The sequence below is a fragment of the Apis dorsata genome, unplaced genomic scaffold (assembly GCF_000469605.1).
Source record: "Apis dorsata unplaced genomic scaffold, Apis dorsata 1.3 scaffold_3, whole genome shotgun sequence".
In the NCBI taxonomy this organism is placed as follows: Eukaryota; Metazoa; Arthropoda; class Insecta; order Hymenoptera; family Apidae; genus Apis; species Apis dorsata.
The window spans coordinates 1223-21022 of NW_006263306.1; the positions used below are offsets into that span (position 1 = coordinate 1223).

The 19800-nt window shown below is 24.1% G+C and overlaps 6 protein-coding genes across 12 annotated transcripts in view; 2 read left to right on the forward strand and 4 right to left on the reverse strand.

The window, feature by feature from the left end:
* Positions 1 to 1864: 1864 nt before the first annotated feature.
* On the reverse strand, positions 1865 to 4583 carry LOC102680966 (nascent polypeptide-associated complex subunit alpha). 5 transcript variants are annotated; one of them, XM_006607145.2, is made up of 6 exons: positions 4439 to 4583; positions 3371 to 3635; positions 3179 to 3298; positions 2878 to 2973; positions 2598 to 2756; positions 1865 to 2370 (listed from the first exon to the last, which is right to left on the reverse strand). In XM_006607145.2, exons 2-6 carry the CDS (start codon positions 3623 to 3625, stop codon positions 2356 to 2358), a joined length of 645 nt encoding a protein of 214 aa, XP_006607208.1. In that variant the 5' UTR covers positions 3626 to 3635; positions 4439 to 4583; the 3' UTR covers positions 1865 to 2355. The 5 variants fall into 5 exon arrangements, with proteins under 5 accessions (XP_006607208.1, XP_006607209.1, XP_031365846.1 ...); XM_006607146.2 differs by having other exon boundaries at positions 4132 to 4439; XM_031509986.1 differs by lacking the exon at positions 4439 to 4583 and adding an exon at positions 4334 to 4419.
* Positions 4584 to 5605: 1022 nt separating this feature from the next.
* On the reverse strand, positions 5606 to 9164 carry LOC102681350 (endoplasmic reticulum junction formation protein lunapark-B). Its single transcript, XM_006607148.2, has 9 exons — positions 8645 to 9164; positions 7696 to 7737; positions 7433 to 7620; positions 7164 to 7344; positions 6696 to 6951; positions 6432 to 6593; positions 6154 to 6336; positions 5996 to 6079; positions 5606 to 5932 (listed from the first exon to the last, which is right to left on the reverse strand). The coding sequence occupies exons 1-9, from the start codon at positions 8669 to 8671 to the stop codon at positions 5838 to 5840; spliced, it is 1218 nt and encodes a 405-aa protein (XP_006607211.1). The 5' UTR covers positions 8672 to 9164; the 3' UTR covers positions 5606 to 5837.
* Positions 9165 to 9531: 367 nt separating this feature from the next.
* On the reverse strand, positions 9532 to 11076 carry LOC102681885 (probable malate dehydrogenase, mitochondrial). Its single transcript, XM_031509884.1, has 3 exons — positions 10600 to 11076; positions 10066 to 10449; positions 9532 to 9980 (listed from the first exon to the last, which is right to left on the reverse strand). The coding sequence occupies exons 1-3, from the start codon at positions 11011 to 11013 to the stop codon at positions 9606 to 9608; spliced, it is 1173 nt and encodes a 390-aa protein (XP_031365744.1). The 5' UTR covers positions 11014 to 11076; the 3' UTR covers positions 9532 to 9605.
* Positions 10262 to 18266, forward strand: LOC102681579 (N-alpha-acetyltransferase 35, NatC auxiliary subunit). 3 transcript variants are annotated; one of them, XM_006607152.2, is made up of 12 exons: positions 10262 to 10393; positions 14256 to 14346; positions 14526 to 14587; positions 14878 to 15413; positions 15499 to 15691; positions 15752 to 15933; positions 16002 to 16334; positions 16408 to 16800; positions 16876 to 17049; positions 17118 to 17234; positions 17307 to 17912; positions 17986 to 18266. In XM_006607152.2, coding segments are annotated over exons 1-11 (2223 nt in total). In that variant the 5' UTR covers positions 10262 to 10392; the 3' UTR covers positions 17448 to 17912; positions 17986 to 18266. The 3 variants fall into 3 exon arrangements, with proteins under 3 accessions (XP_006607215.1, XP_006607213.1, XP_006607214.1); XM_006607150.2 differs by having other exon boundaries at positions 10356 to 10490; XM_006607151.2 differs by having other exon boundaries at positions 10356 to 10490; positions 17124 to 17234.
* Positions 11469 to 14033, reverse strand: LOC116184844 (condensin complex subunit 2). Its single transcript, XM_031509853.1, has 2 exons — positions 13892 to 14033; positions 11469 to 13802 (listed from the first exon to the last, which is right to left on the reverse strand). The coding sequence occupies exon 2, from the start codon at positions 13502 to 13504 to the stop codon at positions 11510 to 11512; it is 1995 nt and encodes a 664-aa protein (XP_031365713.1). The 5' UTR covers positions 13505 to 13802; positions 13892 to 14033; the 3' UTR covers positions 11469 to 11509.
* Positions 18267 to 18397: 131 nt separating the features above from the next.
* Positions 18398 to 19800, forward strand: part of LOC102671151 (IQ and ubiquitin-like domain-containing protein) — a 2653-nt gene continuing 1250 nt past the window's right edge. The window contains 3 exon segments of the mRNA XM_031509947.1: positions 18398 to 18720; positions 18920 to 19147; positions 19224 to 19768. Coding sequence (XP_031365807.1) covers positions 18497 to 18720; positions 18920 to 19147; positions 19224 to 19768 — 997 coding nt within the window. The 5' untranslated portion in view covers positions 18398 to 18496.

The following is a 19800-nucleotide window of genomic DNA, read 5'->3' on the forward strand; positions in this document are numbered from 1 at the left end:
TTGTATACTTATCTCTTTACAGGAATTAACATTTTGATCAATTTTTAAACATTTCTTTCAATATTAATATATTATTATTAATACATTATTATATATTATTATTTTGATTGATCATTATATTCAATTTTTGTTTCATTCAGATGTCCGATATAGTCAAATTGATTATATTTATTCAGAAAAAATAGAAATTTTAATCAAATATGTATAAACTTATATATAAACTCTTCTATAAAAAATTTTGTATGTCTCTTCATTTAAAATTGTATTCTCATAATATAAAGTCGAAATTTTTAGCTAGAATCTTTTTATTTTTCGGAAAATTCCACCTATTGCCTGTTTATATTATAGTTATATTTTCCTATTGCAAATTCAAAATTTTAGCTATTAAATTACTTATTGAATTCTTAATTTTTCGAATTATTTTACTTGTTATCTCTTCTGATTTTATTCTTCTATAGAGTCAATATTTTTCCGAGATATTTTTCAATCCTGAATTTTTTCTAAATATGATAAATTTTCCTTAATTATATTTTTTTAATATAAAATCAAAATTTTAGTTGGGAATTCTTTCGAAAGGATTTTTGAAGGAAATGTAGTTATTAGTTTTTCACATATCATTTTCATAAACAAATCAAAGAATCTAATGATGATAATTTTTGTTCAATTTTAGTAGAATTTTGTGTATTTTGAGCATAATTTTAGAAAGATAAAAAGAATAAATAATAGTATAAAAATTGATATAAAATAAAATCAATGCCATTTTTAGAGTGTTGCAAATAAAACACATAATAAAGATAAGAAAAGCATATATTAGAAAAAAACAGAGATGAAATAAGAATTGATTATAAGTACCATCTTTTGAATAGATTTACAAATACATTTTTCTGAAGATAAGATAGATTAGAAAAGAATTAAGGATAAGCGCCATCTATCAAATTTCAAAAATATTTTTTTAAAAATATTTAAAAGATGTCATTTATTTTCAATTCTTATTCTATCTTACTTTGCTTAGAAGAGATATCTTATATTGAAATATAACGCTGATGATCAATTTTTATAGAATCTATTTTTCTCCTATTATTTATTCTTTTTATGTGTTTCATTTCGTGCATTCTAAAGATAACGTTAATTTTCGAATTTTTATACTATTTTCATTCTTTTTTTCTTATTTGTTCTCTTTGTCTATGTTTATAAAATCATGCTTTCAAGAATCCGTGATTCTTAACCCATAGAAAAACAAATTTATATTTAAAAGGTGTTAACATATTTATAGATATTTTTGTAGATTAAAAATTTAAAGAGATTCTAAAGTCCAAAATAAGTACAAAAATAATATATAAAAAAATATATTTATTAAATTATAGGTTATGAATCAGAAAAAAAAAATTGTCACTTATCTAATATGGATCAATGATTGATTCGAAAAATAAAAATTCGGTAAATATGAAAATATATTAAAACAAAATGTAATATATATTTTCATATAAATTTCAATTTTAGAGAAAACACAATTAATTATTTATAAATATATCAATATTCTAACAAAATACTAATTATATTATTTTAAAATCAATAAACTGTCATAAAATTTTTATTTCTCTTTATATTTTTATTAATATGACAGTGTTTTTTGATTTTTTGTGATTAATATTTAAAAACTTAGGATTATAATTAATTAATTATATAGGATTATAAAAATAAAATATCTTATCATATACTTTATTTATGATCTTATATTTAATTTCATTTTCAATCATAACTACTTTCTATATTATACTAAATGAATAATATTAAGAATAATATTAAGAACGATACTAAAATTGTAAAATTAACATGGGACAAGAAAATAATTACATGTTTTCTATTCTGTACTTCTATATTTATGGCAAAAGTATGTAGATTTAAGAATATACAAAAAAATGATTTTATAATATTTCTGATTTTAGCAACTTCAATAATATGACTGAACTCATCTGTAGTATTACATATAACAATTAATCAATATTTTTGTAGATTTTTACGCAATATTATCCTGCATATTAATTTTAGTATTATGTAATACTATGAAACTAATTTGAAGTTTATAAACTTTATGAATTTATCCACAATAACACGCAAATAGTATCCTTAGTGTATTTATTTTTTTCTCATATGAATTATTTATATACATGTAGATTTTTTGAGACAAGCATCACGGTCTCCATGCGAACTCTGGCCTCTCAATATTCGAGTTTAATTTTTTTAATATAATGAGACAAAAAAAGATGAAGTTATTCTCGATGACGCAGATGATAAAATAAAATGACGTCGCAGTGCGAGCTATGATGTAGCACAACCTACTCTTAAATAGCTTCATCACATTGTCAATTCCTGAAAAAAACAAAAAGTAATTTTTTTGTTTGGAAAATTTTGAAAAATGGATTTATATATATAATTTGGAAAATTTTTTTTTAATTTTCCAAATTATACATATAAATCCATTTTTATTATATAAAGAATTAATTTGTTAAGATTTTCAACAATATTTCAATGAAAAATAAATGCAAAATTATTTAAATCATTACATAATAATTTTATATATATGTTTAGAAACTTACCATAATAGCATTGACAATATCATTCTGATTATTTTTAAGAGCTTTAATAGCCTTCCCTCGAGACACATTGGCTTGACACATTACTAAATCAATATCTTTTTCTTCAACACCCGTTTCATCAACTTCCTCTTCTGATTCCTCTTGTATTGGTGCAACAACCTTTCAAAATAAAAAATTATACAATAAGCATGAAATTATAAGATATTATTATTATTATAATATCTAAAAAATTAATATAAAAATTATTATATTATCTAAATTGCAATCAAATGTATCTTACCGTTGTACTACCACCAGCTTCAGTTGCTGGAATAACTGGTGGTTCCTTGAACTTCTCAGCTGCTGCAACTTGAGCTTGTTGACTGAGATCTTCAATCTATAAAATGAATAAATAAATCTAATAAACAAAAAATTATAAAATATATGCTAAAATAATGTAGAATTATTAAAAATATCAGTCTGCCAAGGAATTTTCAATCATCAATTGTTCAGCTTAATATGCGAAACTTTAAACATATCATCATATTTTTAAATACAATTCTTGATATATTATTTTAATTTAAATTTTCAAAATTTGTTACCTTAGCTTCACCAAATACTATATAAGTATCTGAAGCTGGATTCTTCAACACATCAGGTTTATTAATTACAAAAAGAATATTTTTTGATTTACGAATAGTCACTCTGTTAACCCCTTGAACCTACACAAAATAATTAAATAATTCATTTATTATTATTGCAAAATAAAAATATTTTAAATTTATTTCACATACAGGTTTTAATCCTAATTTGCTCATAAGCTTCCTAGCCTTTTTCTCTCCTCGACTTTGTTTTGCTTTGGAAACCATATCAATAGGAAGACCAGTAACAGTTGTTCCTGGGAAACCAACTGTACCACCAGCACCTGCATCATCCAATTCTGGAATAGTATCATCTGAATCTGTATCAGTTCCAGATCCAGTTGCTGCAGCTTCAACCTTAGTAGGTTCAGAGCTTGCAGCTTTATCAAGTTCAGTCAATTCTGGCATATTTCTTGATCTGTAATGAATAATTATATTAAATATTATCAATTTGTATTTATCATATATTAAAATAAAAATAAATTTATAATATATGAATTATAAAATAATTAATATTTCTTGCTTTTGCAAACAGCATAATTTTCAATAATATTAATAAGTTTGTATTTTAATATAATTCATAAATTAAAATAATCATTGTATAAAAATTGATTGCACGTGTTCTATATCAGGTTAACGAAATCTGCCCCACCTAATATACTCTTGATCGTACTGATTTTCTATGAACATGAACGATTTTATAAATAGGGATAAAATAATTATGAAATTGATCAATAAGAAAGATGTTATTATAGAGTATTATAGAGTATTATATATATATATTTATCTGACAATATATATATATATATATAATAATAATAATTAAACAGAAAAAATAAACATTCATCACATAATGATTGTATCAGACAAATGGATTGTTATGGCGCCCACTAAAGTAATCGAAAAATACTTGCAAGAATACAATCGACAATTCCCTTTGTTATTTATGTTTAATTATTACGACAAATTATGTTGCGTTAATTGTAAGTGATGTTTTTCACTTTTTTTACATTCTTATACAATATTTTATATCATTATTAAGCACATGAATTTCATGTATAAAAATCGTTGAAGTATAAATATCTCGCAGATTCATTGTTAATAATAAATCATTACACGCAAGATGATTTGCACAAAAAAGTATGTTTGTTACTTGTTTCTATATATTCACGCTTTTTTAGTATCATTATAGAACGATGCCGAAAAAATCGTTAGATTTACCTCGAACGATAATCCGTCCACGACCGAGCACTATTTTTACCATGTAAACTGAGACCAATTCACACATGTGCGTGAATGAGTACAATTTTGTATTTTTAAGAACACAAAGCGCAAGCAAACAGTTTCTTAAATCAGTATCCGCAATTGGCTGCGTAAACCAAAGGAAAAAAATATCATTATTTTATAAAATTCATTTATTAAATAGTTTAAACATGTTTAAAAATTATAAGATATATTAAAAATTTAAAAAAATAATTGATGAAAATTTTTTCGTATATTTTTATATTTCTTTCAACAATTATCCAAACATTTTTACTTGTCATATTAATACAAATTTTTAATGAAATTTGTTTTATATTAAATACAGTAATAAAATTAAATAAATTAATTTTTAAGTACAATTGCAAATAAAAATTTTTAATAACTAGTTGAAATAAATAGAAATCATTTTTAAAGTTTTTATTATTTTTGTAATTATTGTTTCTTGAATAAGAATTATGTATGTTTCACAAAACAGATCTTTCTTCATATAATGTAATAACTTGAACTATATTCTTGATAAACGTTAGTAGGACACTAAAAATGTATTACAAAATTATTTAATAAACTAAAAAATTTTACTAGGAAAAAAATTAGTGAAAAAAATAAATACTTTTTTTTTTTCATTTTCATTTCTTACATTTTAGATTATGGATATAAAAAAAATCCATCCTCCCATAATATATATACATATATATGTATATATAATATGTGTGATATGTATATATACATATGTACATATATATATATATAAAATCTTAAAATGTATATGCTATATTTTATTAAAAAAGGGGGAGGAGGGGAGATGATATTTTCTAATATAAATATTAATGTCCACTATTGATGAGAAATAAGCAGTCTTGCATAAAATGTATTATTGACTACAATTTTCAATGTGGGCATTTTTGTATATAATATTAAAGATAATTTAAAATCTTTAAAAGAATAAATGGTTCCTAAACATTTTTTAATATATTATAAAATTTCATAATTTTGCAATGATAGATGAAGCAAAAGCTTTCTAAGAGAATTAAAGATATTGACATAACAATATCTTTCCTAAGTACTTGTGATTATTTTGCTTCATTTTATAGTTATGTAAAATTCCAACAAGAAATAGACAAGAACAATTTGGAATGATCTTTCATTCAAATACGAGAATATAGTATTTATATAACTTTTGTAAATACTATATTACTACCTATTGTCAAATATGATTTTCTTTATTTTCATAAATTTGTTTGTAAGTAATATAGTATTTACATTTTCAGTATACCTATATAATTATATGTATACTACAACGCCAATTGTAGTACATTGATAAGATTTCATGTTGCAAATAATTTCAAAATATATTTTGTTAAGACGAAGATTCGTCAAAATCCATTTTTTCAACGCTTTCTTCATAATTTTGTTCTTCCTTTGTTTCAGGTTTTTCTGATTCATTTCGCTCATCTATAATAATAATTATACATTTATAATAATAAAAGAATATTATAGAAGAAACGTTTTTCTTACCATATGGTTTTTTATTTAATTCAGTAATATGTTCAGCCTCTTCCAATGCTTCCATTGGTCGTTCAACTACTTCGATATCTGAATCTAAAAATTATTTTCAATTGATAATTTTTTTCATAAGTTCAAATTATTTATGTTTTTTTTTTTTATATTCAAACCTGAATCTGATGGAATTGATTCCGTTCGTGTAAGTTTTATCTGTTCTACATTAGCGTTATTTGATAATTGTTCAGAAGTAGTTGAAGATGGGCTACTAAAACCCACATTACATTCTGGTTTTGGAATAGATGGTTTCTGTTTTCTTGCAGGATTCCAAAAGTTGCAATAACAACATCTGAATCCTACAAAATAAAAATACATATATTTTGAATATTTAATATTTTACTTATACCTTTATACTTAACTCTTTTTGGCAGATTATGTGACAAATGTTTACCAAAATATTCAAATTCCTCCTTGAGAGCCATTCCATTGTGGGAATCACAATTTCGACAAATTAATGCATATCGATTAGATGGACCATCTCCAACAATATAATCAATTAATCGATCCAAGTGAGTCCTGTGCCGAGGTAATATCGGACGTGGCAAAGGAATTCCTATTATATAATAATATATTTTTTTATTTTTTAATATAATTTCTTAATATATATATTAAATAAAAAAAATATAATAATAATTTTAATTTTAAAAATACTAACGATAACCTCTAATTGGAGTATTAACTGGTTTAATACCACTCTGAAAGGAGGCATTTGATGGATTTTGAGTGGGAGTTATGCCAACTGGGACAAGGCCAGTGTTAGCGGGTGTACCACTTTGTAGATTTAATGGTTGATTTTGGCTTGTTATTACACGTCTTCTCAATTCTCCAGAAAGAGATACTGGAGATATTATATTGTGTGGAGAACTAGATTGTTGAGGTGTTTCTGTTCGTGATGGCACTTTATAAGTTGGCTATAATAAAAGTTTTTTTTACCAAATATTTTATTTTTTTATTCTTTTTAATTTATTAGATTTTATTCTTTTTAATTAGCTTATTAATATACTAATATACTAATATATTAATAAAAAAAATTTATTATAAATACAATATATATCTAGAAATAGTACTAGAAATAATTAAAAGATAAAAAAAAAGAGTTTAAATATTTCTTTTATATATTTACAGGAGATAATTGATCTGGAGCAAACTTTAATAAAATTTCTTTAGCTTTTTTATATGTTTCAGTTTCTGTAACTTCATCTAAAATTTTCTTTTTTTCTAATTGCATAGTACTTAATTTCTCTTCATTTTCAGAAATTTTACGTTTATAGTACCATGTTACCATCTTTTTTGTAAGTAATATTCTATAATAATAAATATATGTGAATAATTTCTGAATAATTTTATAAAGAAAACAAATATAATAGAATATATAATAAAATGAACACTTACAGAATTGGAAAAATTAAGAGTGGAATGATATAGAATATTTGATCATATAATGATGCAGGAAAAAAATAAAAATAAAAAATGAATGCTGTTATAATATAAAGTATCACACTATATAATATTAGAGTTCCAACAATTTTTTTATGTTTTTGTTCCGTACTATGTCCATATTTTTCTATTTCTTTAATTTTCTGTTAAACAAAAATATTTGTGATCATTTTGAAATCATTAATATAAATTTAAAAAAAAACATATAAATATTTTACCGCATCAAGATCTTCTAAAATTTCAATTGTTGTTTTCTTTCTCTGAAAAATAAAAAAATAAATAAATATATAATATGTATAATATTATATATATATATATATTGACTTTATATGCAAATATATATTAAATTAAAATGTAATTCAAATATTAAATTCAAATGAATTCAGAATTGTAAAGCAAGTATGTTCATAGAATAATAATATGAAAGTTTATAGGAAGTTGCATGTATAGCATATTAAATCATTATTTTTGCTTTTAATATTATATATATATATATAATATTAAATATAAAAATATATATATATATTTTATTAATTTTTATTACATTGTATAAGTATATGATAAACTTATAAATTTTTTTTAACAAAAAAATATTTTATAATTGTTTATCATTATATAAACGTCTAGACATAATGTGTTTTAGTTTAGAATTTAAAATAATTAAATAAATTAAACATAATGTCATTGAATGGTAATTTTGTATTACATGACAATTCTGCTGAATAAATTATAGATGAAGTGATTGATGACATTCAGTATTATAATTTTTATTAAATTTTTTTTCTTAGGTTATAAACCTATAAAAATTGAAGATTATGGATTACTTAAATTGAAAAGCTATAAAATTTATGCTATTTATATGATATAATATGTTATAAAAAGTTATGAAAATATCAATATTTAATAAAATTTGTTTAAAATTTTCTTATCTAACCTCGAAAATTTATTAACTAACACAATATGTTTAATTCAATTATATTTAATTATAAAAAAAAATTTTAATGCATTTTATTTAAAAAATTTTGTATTTTTTAAACAAAATATTATACTAATTTAAATATCCGTAATTATATAACAAAAAAAAGTATAATATAATAGATTGTTAACCTTAATTGAATAATATTAATATTACATTGTATTAATGTTAACATACTGACACACACTTACACGAAATCTTGATAATATGATCCCCATGATATCAAAATTTTAACAAATTGTTCCACAAAAAGACAAATTTTTTAGTTATCGAATATAAAACTGTTTAAACATAAAATGTCAAAATAAAAGATTCACGCAATTTTAAAATAGTCTAGCCGGGCGATCTATGTGCACTCGACCCAAATTTAAATCCCTCTGCGTTTTGTTTTGATATTTATAGATCGAATCATTTATAAACATTCTTTGAACGGCAACACTGTGTGATTTGTCATCATTTTTAGAAAAAATGAATATTTTATTTTCACGCACGAAATATGTATATAAAAATAATGGATGTAATGAATCAACAGATGTCAATAATTCTTTTTTTTTCACTTTAAGACGAATAAACCAGTTGATCGTAAAAATATTATCTTCGATTCAAATATTTTACTTATACTGTGTTATATTTTCGCATCCATAGTTCGTATTCATGCCAACGAGCATTAACTAGTCGAAATACCATTCAGTTTGAAACTCCAAATCAAACTGAGGTTTATATGAACTACAACATGTATATTATGTATAAGTTATTGAATATAATATTTTAAATGAGAAATATCCGTTTCACACACGAATAAGAAAGAAATATAGATAAATAAAATAAATGTTAATGATAATTTTATTTAGAATTTATTTATAAACATAATTTCTATATCACTTATTATCTTTAAAATAGTTTAAAAAACCTAAAATAGTTTAAAAAACAATATATAAATAAAATTATTATATTATCGAATATATATATTTATATTATTTTTATTGAATATAAAATATTATAATTAATATTTTTATTATATAATATTATAATTAACTTTTTATTATTTATTTATTAAATCATTCATATTAAAGAAGTTAATTTATACCTAATAATAAAATTTTTATTAAATAATGTATTTTATGTATAAAATGATTCTTTGAAAAAATTAGTTTATACAGTTTTCAATGTGATATGTCTATTATAATGAACTGCTTTTGTTGCCATTCCAATACATTTATTAATACAAGGAATTGCCTGTTCGACCAGCATTATTTCCGTAGATGACATTTTCGGCAATCCAAAATTTTTTTGTATACCGCCTGGTCCGAATTGCAATTCACTCGTAAAATATCGGCATACTGGCAAAACATTTGATCGCACATAAGCAGAAGAAATAATATTTTTAAAACCACTAAGTCCTCCAGCAAGAGCTAGAATTAATTTGGCAGCTGCTGCTCCATCAGATAATGTTGGACTTTTCAATTCAATATTTGCCATTTCTTTATCAGCACTACGTAATGATTGTAACAACATATCTTGTTGTGCCTACATGAATTTTTAATATTAATAATGTTAAAAAATAGAGTAAAATTTTTTTTTAATACAATTGTAGATGACTATACTTTCATACATTGGTAAACCGATTGATTGGAGTAGCACATGATAAAAGAGGAACAATAGTATTTAAATCTGCACCACCAACCAATGGGACCGATAAAAAGGCAGGATTTAAATCCAAAAGATTCGCGGTTAATGCTTCCATTCGCATACGATCAAGCGCTGTAGAACCAATAATTCTATCTGGATCCCACCATCCAGCAAGTTTGTAAATTTCTGATACTGTAGGAAGCGTAGCCGTAACTGGTCGAACGAAAACAGCTACCAAAGATTCTGAATTAAATTGTGCCATTTGTTCAGCCATTTCACACACATATGGAGAGACAGCCTCAAATTGAGAAGTGAGATTTAAATTTATATTGGGATTTATCTCATCCATTAATGCAATAATGTTTATCTGGAAATAATATCGAATTTCCATGAATTTTAATCTTAATGGTAATAATATCATATCAACAATACATTGTTCATTATATTGTTTATAATTGTTTAAATGATTATGATTTTCGAAACATTATGTTATAAAAGTAGAATGATAAAGATATACTTCTTTAAGAGCTTGTTTCAAATGTTTTCTCTTAAAGCATTTTATACGAGTTGATGTATCAATGTGATTAATATCTAAAATTGCATTAGAAAATGAATTTTTTGTGTCTACCACATGTATCTGTTTTATGAGACGAAATTGTTTCAAAAGAAGAGCCGCATACATCAATGATTCGCTGCCTCCTATCATACAAACTTTTATATCACCTTTGTGATCTGGTAGAAAGGAATCATAATCTTTGAATTGAGTTTTAATGTTAACATTCATTTCTTCTTTCAATTTTTGCTCATTTCCTTTATCTTTTACACATTTCGCTTTTTCATCGTCAATCGGCATGTTTGAAATATTTCGATAAAAACGATGTAAAATACATTTCTTGAGAGATTTCAAAAAATATTGTTGTATTCCAATCATATTTAAATATTTGATTTATATGAATCATTGACGATAATTTTTTATTATTTTCAAAATGATAAAATGCGGAAAAGAAAAAAATTCGAAGAATAGGTTACTGACTTGAAAATATTAATTGATTAAAATGAATAAAAAACAATCGAGCAATCTTATATAAATCAAATGCTTTATAAATTTATATGCTAAAAATATAATTTTATTCTGTTTTATTTTTCATTATTGATTCTTCAAATAAATTGATTTAAATTTTTCAATAATTTTTGTATTTATTACTTATTTAAAATCTCAATTTTCATAAAAATTGTAGTTACAAATATAAATATTTTGATGCATATTACATATCATATCTTATACTATTAACGAAAAATAATAAAAAGAAACCATATAAGAAAAAATAAAAATTAATAAAATTTTTTTAATACATTGTTTATATACTTATCTTCAATAATAATAAAATTTTTGAATATATAAAAGAGACTTATTTACATGTGTAAAATTAATTTGTTTCTATAAGAAGGTCAGACATATCTGGGAGAGATTGTATTTTTAATGTCTTTTCATTTGCTAAATGTAACAAGGATACAAAAGAAATAGGAAAACTTAAAGCTTCTATATTAGTTTTTGTTAATATATTAGGTAATGCTTTATAAATTTCACTAAAAGATTTATTTCCTTTAATTTTATCTTCTTCTTGATTTTTTTTATTTTCTTTATTATTATTTACAGTTAGGCTTTTCCAAATAGATTTTTTTAATTGTCTCATATCTATTCTTTTGGCATATATACTATATGCAATAGATATTTTATTTGTTAATTTAGGAGCAGCTACTAAATTATTTCCAGCAAAAGCCATTTGTGTTTCAACTTCATCATTTTCAATTTCATGATTATGTTCATTTTTATTATTGTCTTCATTTATCTCATAATCATTTTTAAAGACATAAGGACAATAATTTGACATATCATTTTCATTATCATAATTATAATTCTCTATGTCAGATATATGAGTTACATTTAAATCATCCTTATTTCTAATATTTATATGTATTAATTTATGTAGATATAATTTAACTGCATTTGCAATATTATAATGCATATCTCGTGGCAATGTCAATCTTCCTTCTGACCAATCTAATTTATTACTATCAAATTTTATAGCTTTACTTATTGCAAATTTTGATATTATTGCTTTTTTAATATTATCATCATAGCATATCTCTATTTCTTTTCTTTTTTTAACTGGCTCTTGTGCACAGGCTGCTATAATTTTTCCTTCTTTAGAATATTTTATGAAATTACTCATTCTCCAATGAGAAGGACCAGCCCAATGTAAATTAGAACTTTTCTGAAGAAAAGAGTATTCAGATGTTTTATTTATACCAATATTAGATAAAACTTTACATAAGTCTACAATTTTTTCCACTGGTTTTTGTATCTCAATACATATGTTTGTATTTTCTATTCCATCTTGAATATCTAAATAATTTATATTATTATCAATTATTTCATCATCAGATTGTACAGTAGCATTTAAATTAAATTGAAAATGATTTTCATTAATTTCATTTGTATTTTCATTTTCATTTTCTTTTTCTTCTTCTTCTTTATCATTATTATAAAAATCATTCTGAAATTTAAAATTAGTCAGAGGTGGACATATTTCAGACTTAGAAAAATCTTCTATCTTTGAAATAGTTATTTTTGTGTTTTCATTACTTGTTTTATGTTGTACAATATCCACAATAACATCATTGTATAAATGTAAATAATATTTTGAATTTGCATGATTTGACAATATTACTTGATATAATCCATCTGTAGTTTGTAAATCTTTATCTTCCATCATCCACAATGAAGGTTTCATAATTTCTACAGTTCCTTTTAAACTATCTGCTGTACTAAAAATCTGTCTGTTTTTTTTTTTTGTTCTTTTTTTCTGTTTTTGGAAATTATTTATTTGATTTTCTTGCTCATTACTTAAATATTCATTTATATTATCAATTGGATTATCTTGTTTATCTGATGCACCTACCATCTTCATGATTTCTGTATGAATACCATCTACACGAAACCCATAGATTTTTGTGCTTACATCTAAAGATGTACTGGCTGTTTGTAGATTAGACATATTGTCATCTTCTTTTTTTATCATATAAGACATAAAGTTAATCATTTCAAGGCTAAATGCATTTTTTATATTAATTTTATTTTCAGTGCTAAGTTTTATACATTCACTTATATGATTTTTTACTTGAACTGATGACATTTGAGCTAAAAAACCAAGTCCCAAAGATTTTCGTTTATTACTTGTGTTTATATTTTCTGTTGATGTTATAGAAGCATTTATTTCAAGACGTCTAGCCAATTTCTCAGCCTCATCATTATTTTCTGGCAAATTAAGGGATAATTCATTATTTACTTGAAAAGATTTTCTTCGCAAAGATGATGAAGAATTTAAAGATAATACTTCCATTGGCTCATCTTTTTCCATTTTGCAAATTTATTAAAATAGAGATCATATATATATATTCAAAATATTTTTATATATTACTTAAAAGAAATATTATTTATATATTTTTCCGAAATATTAATAACAAACGTATTAATGTTATAAATAACTAAATTATGAGTAATATTGAAAATATAAAATATAAAAATTATTTATCATTTAACGAAGTGAAGTTGTTTATAATTTTTTCTAAATCAACTCTCATTAATCGTAACAAAGTATAAAGTTGTTGCAATTCAAGTTGCATTTGTCGGAGTACTTTCAATTCGTCTAAAAGTTCCTGAAAATGATATATTAATACTCATATAAATTTTGAAATTGTAAACAAATATTTTCATAATAATACAGTGAAATTTTATTTTTACGTACCTTATCTGCCATTTGAAATACAAATTTTTAAAGTAAATACAAGAGAAATGTTTAAAAACATTACATATTCAATTCTCTGGATTTTCTTTTGAACAACCGAAAATATATACATTCAAATAAGTTTGAATATAAATGTGTTCTTAAAACTATTTTATTTATACGATAATAATCAAGTTTTATTTTTATTTTATATATACATTTTTGTAAATATATTTTATTTAATAAGTAAAAGAATATATATATGATTTTACGCTTCAATAATAAAAAAAACTATGTAAATATATAATTCTTATTATAAGAATTAAAGAAGGTAATCGAAGTTATCTTTTGATAGGAGAATAACATATTTTTATATTGTTGGCAGTGCTGTTAAATGTGACAGGTCAATCTGTAAGAATGGCGACTATGGTGGAAGAACAGAATTCGGTTGATATGGGTGAAGATAAAGAATCACAGTAAGTTAAAATATATTAATTGTAATGAAAAAATTATCTATAGTTGATCTAAGATTATATGAAAATATTGAAAAATAAATATTATGATTATAATTAGGCTAAAGAAAAATAACCTAGCGCATAACATTATTTGTGGTTCTTGCGATATTTTTTAATTTTTATATCTATTTACATTGCAGATTCGACCAAGTTACGTACAATTGGGTGGATATTACCCAAGAATTTTTCGATGCCATTACAGGTGGTTATTTAGAAATTTATTTTCTTTACAAATTACAAATACTTGCTTTGCAATTTTTATTTCGTTTCCTTTCTTTATATATTTTTTTATTTCATCATTTTCATATTTATCAAAACGATTTAATTTTAATTTATATATTTATTCTGTGCAAATAATATATATAATTCTATTTAATGAAATATTGTTGGCATTTAAATATTGCTCATTAAGATTTTTATTTATACTTACTAATGATATAAATTAACAAATCATATTTTATATAATACAAAATATTTTTTTTATTATTATAGAGTTGGAATTGGGTGAACTATTACGTGATGAGTTATTTGGATTATTTGAGGCCATGTCTGCAATTGAAATGATGGATCCAAAAATGGATGTTGGCATGCTATGCAATAGAGGCAACAGCAAACCTTGTACTTTTACACAAGCCGTTGATTCTGGTGCACTGAAATTGGACAATTTAACACCATCAGAAGTTATAGGAATAATAGATTCAACTTATGCGTGTATAGTGTCTTGGCTTGAAGGCCATAGTTTGGCTCAAACAGTTTTCACTAACCTATACCTTCATCAACCCAGTCAAATAGTGGATAAACCTTTGAAAACTTTTTGTTATGCTGTATATAAAATAATTGAAATAATTAAAGATTGCATTAATAAAGCATTAGTTTTTGAAGAAGAAGATTTCCAGAGTGTTACTTATGGTTATAGATTACAACAAGATATTACAGAACAAAAAATCATATCTATGCTCAGAGAAGTAGAAGATGAATTACCTAGGAAAAGTAGAATAAAACCAATTCATGTAATATCTGAAAAAGAAGTAAGTGTATATTTCAAAACATATTTAATTCTTTGGAATGGTTAAAAATATAAATAATTGTTTAAAAAAATATTATTTCTTTCAGTATAGTGATAGATTAGCACTATATGCCAGAATTAGATTTACTAAATTATTTTATCAGATTTTATCATTAATGGGGAAAAAAGAACAGTTGCAACAAAATCTAAATGATTGTCATACATTATTATCAAGATGTTCTTATATGATTCAAATTATGATTAAAACAGTAAACAGTGGAGAAAAAGCTGATGAAATATGTAAGTTCCAAAGTTCATAGTTTATCTATATATAAATCATGTGTTATATAAAAATTGTAGCAAATTATCCAAATATTATGGGATTTGATCCTATGGTAAATCAAAGATTATTACCACCTACATTTCCAAGATATACAAAAATAAAACCAAGATTAGAAGCATTAAAATATTTGGATGAATTATTGAATAGGTTTCGAACAGTTACTATGATCACTAATCAGAATGGTTTTCATGCAGCTTTGGTAAGAAAAGATTTATAGTTCATTAGAAATTTTTGGCATAAATTCCAAGTACACTGATTTTTTTTTAGGACTTTTTTTTAGAATTTTCACGACAAAGTCCCTGTATATTATCCAGATCAATGCTGCAAATAGTTTATTTGCCTACAACAAATCGGGTATTTGGTGTGCAAAATTTTGCTGATGTTTTGAAAGATGCAGCACGAAGTTTTATAGCACCTCCAGTACTAATGCCAAAGAGCACATTACTTCAAAATCATCAAGCAAAAGAATATGTTGATAGTTTTATGTCTCATTGTGTAGGCCTCTTTGGCAGTTTATTGCAACTTACTGGTCATAATAGAGCAAGACAAAGAGACAAATTAGCACATTTATTGGATGATTTTGCAATATTGCAAGATGAAGTAAGATTAAGAATGAATTTATGTTATATAATATTTAAAATTTTTTATTATTGTAATTTCGAAATTTTAATAGGCTGAAAGAGTTGATGGATTTCTACACACTTTGTCATGGAAAAGTGATACACCTAGGTCACATTTAGCTTGTTTTGGAACATGGATTTTGTATCATACATTACGGGTTATGGTCATGTATTTGTTAAGTGGTTTTGAATTGGAATTATATTCAGTACATGAATATCATTATATATTTTGGTATCTATATGAATTTCTTTATGGATGGCTTGTATCTGCTATTACGAGGGCCAATACATTCTTAATGGAACAGGATGTACATAATGATGCGCACAAAGGCAGAGGTGGTAAAAAAAGTGCAAAAAATAAAAAGAAAAAATCGACATCGAGACCATATAACTTAGAGATATTAATGTATCAAGCTATGCAAAATATATGTGGAGGATATTATAAAGTAAATACATGTTTGTTTTTAAAATGTTGTTATTGTATTTATAATTTAATTCTATCTATAAAATTTACATTGTAGGCTTTAGTTGGTTTTCGAATGGATGGTAAAATACCTCTTCCCGAGTCCCCATTTGATTCAGAACGAGTTCGATATGAACATAGGTTATTACCTTTTTCTTCCTTATTGACGCCACCTCCAGTACATTATCAAGAATTCTTAGATATGACTAATGCACAAATGCATAAAAGAAACGTGAGTATAATGATCCTTTTTATATTTTTTTAATTTAGAATTTCTTTTCTTAACTTCTATTTTCCTAGGAAAAGGTTACTAGTGAAATGCTGTACTTAGCCGGCTGTCGTCATTTTCATCAAGCCAGAAATATGTTGGAACGAGCGTTGTCTCTTTATCCACCAAATGCTAGTACTGTAAATGAGGTAAATAGTTTCCAATTTTTTTATATTTTTATTTAACTTGTTTTATTTATTATTTATTGCTTTGATTTACAGATTAATGATCTATTAAAAGTGGCAAAGACAAATTTTGTGGTTCTAAAGTTACTTGCAGATGGACATAAAAAGGATTCTAAAGAACCTCCAGTATTTGATTTTTCGTGTCATCAACATTTTCCATTGATAAAACTGATCTAAATCATTTATAATAGCCATCATTTCATGCTATAAATTACATACTATTTATTTTAGCTTTAATCGTGCAAAAATATTTTTGTGTTGTTGACTTTGGATGCCTTTTTTTTTGTCTAATACAATCTTTAAAGCCTTCCCGTTTCCCCCTTTTTTTGTTTTATTAACGATACATCCTTCATTGTACAAAATGTATTATTTATCGTGCATATTTTGTGGATAAATTTCTATGAAAAAATGAAAATGATATTTGTATATAGTTTATTATAAATCGTATGTTTTAAGTGAATTCATGTGAAGATTAAGAATGAATGCGTCGATTGTTTGAAGATAAGGTTCGTGAAATTTACAGATCGTTATGAAATGTAAATAACAAAAGTATAGAATATATAATCTCGAAATGTTGTATAGTAACACATCAATGAAATTGTTAACAGTTCTTGTTACTGATATCTACAACATTTTGAATATATATGAATATATGAATATATATATATATATATATACACATACAATATATATATACATATATATATATATATACATCAGCTATACACATTCTGATAACAATCTTTTTTATAATAATATTCGATTAATCAAACGTGATTTAAGTTGTTTGCGTCTATGAATATTATATTCCCTATATTTTAGGAAAACATGATTTATATGTTATTAAATTCTGTATTGTACAGAAACAAATATTGTAACACTAAATCCAATGTAAACATTAAATTTCAATGTAAAATTAACAACTGAAAGATTAAAATACTTGTAAATCACAAAATTCATGTGAAAGAGTGATGTATGTCTAATAAAAACGATAATCTAATGACCGTATTTAAATAACTTTATCCTTAATAATTATATATTATATTATATTATATATATATTAAAATATAAACATGTAAGTATTGATTTAAAAAAATGAATAACATTTTTTTTGAACAAAAGCTATGTTCAACATTGAATTCATTATTTTCTAATATCTAATTCGTTTTAATTAAACGAATACTTTTCATTTATAACATTTTGGGCAATATTCAAAGAATTTCAAAATGGTATGTTACGATTCTGTAGAAATAGAGGATCGTAGAATAAAAAAACCTTATTTGGGAGGATGGAAACATAAAATTACCCAAGTAGAATATTTAAATGCCGAGTCGCAAACAGGTCCATTAATAAGAAACTCAAAAGAAAAATGCAGCAAAAAAGTGCAATATATTTCTTGGACGGAAGTATCCACGCAAACACCATATCATCAATCGACCCAGATGGCACGGTGCATATTTTTATATTATATTCTTAATATAGATAAAACAAAGTTAGAAAAATTGATATTGAAATAATATACTTTGGTTTTAATTATTAAATTTTATTAAAATATTAAAATTATTATACATATATGTTTACTTTTCTTTTATTTTTAATCGTAAATTTCTTTTTATTCTTTATTAATTCGTATCTTTCTCTTCATTCAGACCAGATTGTTTTATATCGAGTGAATCAGATACATATATAACATCAAAACCGTACGAAACATACGAAGAAATGATGGAACGATTGGACTATGATGGAAAAGCACGAATTATTCAAAAAAATTATAAAATATATAAATTGTGGAAATACATTAAACAATATGCGAGACAATATCGAGAGCTTGCCAAACAATGTAAATTTTACGAAGCAGAAAATATATTATTATACAGGTATGTAATGTCTAAAATCTATAAGTGCACAATCCGCACTTGAATCAAAATGCATAATATCCTTTTCCCATCTCAGGAAAAGGCATCAGGGTGAAATTCTTCGACGAATCGATCCCAAAACACGACTAGATTTCGATTTGTTGTACGATTTGGTCGAAAAATGGAAACGCGATCATATCGAATGCACGAAACAAGTTTTCTTCAGACCCGGAAGATGTGCAGAAAATTATATGATATTGGAAAAAATGGTGGAGATGTTGAACGTGATCGATCAGAAGAGACAAGCGGTGAGAAAACGTTACAGAAACAAGAAACGCGTGAAATTCATTACGGTAAATTGCAAGCCTATTCTGTGGAATGGCTATAAGAATAAGCTGTTGGAAATGGATACAATGAGAAACCAGAAGGCGAGAGAATTGAAGACAATTTACGATTCGTTGACAAATTATAATGTTACTTACGCTGAACGTATGGAGATACTTACCATGCTAAAGAAATCGTTGGAAATGCACAATTGCGTGTCTGCGTTCGATTTGATACGACTCTTGGACGAAGAGTTGATTTACTTGGCAAAGGGAATGAAAAATATGCAGTTGGACTACTTCCGGGAGAAAATAATTTGTAAGAAAAAAAAAAAAAAAAAAAAAAAAAAA

Bases quoted from the DNA above. Each gene is read 5' to 3' on its own strand.
- LOC102681350 (XM_006607148.2), bottom strand. From the start codon at position 8,671: ATGGGGATCATATTATCAAGATTTCGT. The intron at 6,594-6,695 runs GTTAGTATTTTT...ATTATATAATAG, and splicing joins TACTCCAATTAGAGGTTATC to GAATTCCTTTGCCACGTCCG. The intron at 6,080-6,153 runs GTTTGAATATAA...AATAATTTTTAG, and splicing joins ATCAATTCCATCAGATTCAG to ATTCAGATATCGAAGTAGTT.
- LOC102681579 (XM_006607150.2), top strand. The intron at 17,050-17,117 runs GTGAGTATAATG...CTATTTTCCTAG, and splicing joins CACAAATGCATAAAAGAAAC to GAAAAGGTTACTAGTGAAAT. The intron at 17,235-17,306 runs GTAAATAGTTTC...TTTGATTTACAG, and splicing joins ATGCTAGTACTGTAAATGAG to ATTAATGATCTATTAAAAGT.
- LOC102681885 (XM_031509884.1), bottom strand. From the start codon at position 11,013: ATGATTGGAATACAACAATATTTTTTGAAATCTCTCAAGAAATGTATT. The intron at 10,450-10,599 runs GTATATCTTTAT...TATTATTTCCAG, and splicing joins TGAAACAAGCTCTTAAAGAA to ATAAACATTATTGCATTAAT. The intron at 9,981-10,065 runs GTATGAAAGTAT...AAATTCATGTAG, and splicing joins CAATCAATCGGTTTACCAAT to GCACAACAAGATATGTTGTT.
- LOC116184844 (XM_031509853.1), bottom strand. From the start codon at position 13,504: ATGGAAAAAGATGAGCCAATGGAAGTATTATCTTTAAATTCTTCATCA.
- LOC102680966 (XM_031509986.1), bottom strand. From the start codon at position 4,404: ATGATACTAAAAAAGCGTGAATATATAGAAACAAGTAACAAACATACT. The intron at 3,299-3,370 runs GTATGTGAAATA...TATTTTGTGTAG, and splicing joins GCAAATTAGGATTAAAACCT to GTTCAAGGGGTTAACAGAGT. The intron at 2,757-2,877 runs GTAAGATACATT...TTATTTTGAAAG, and splicing joins AAGCTGGTGGTAGTACAACG to GTTGTTGCACCAATACAAGA.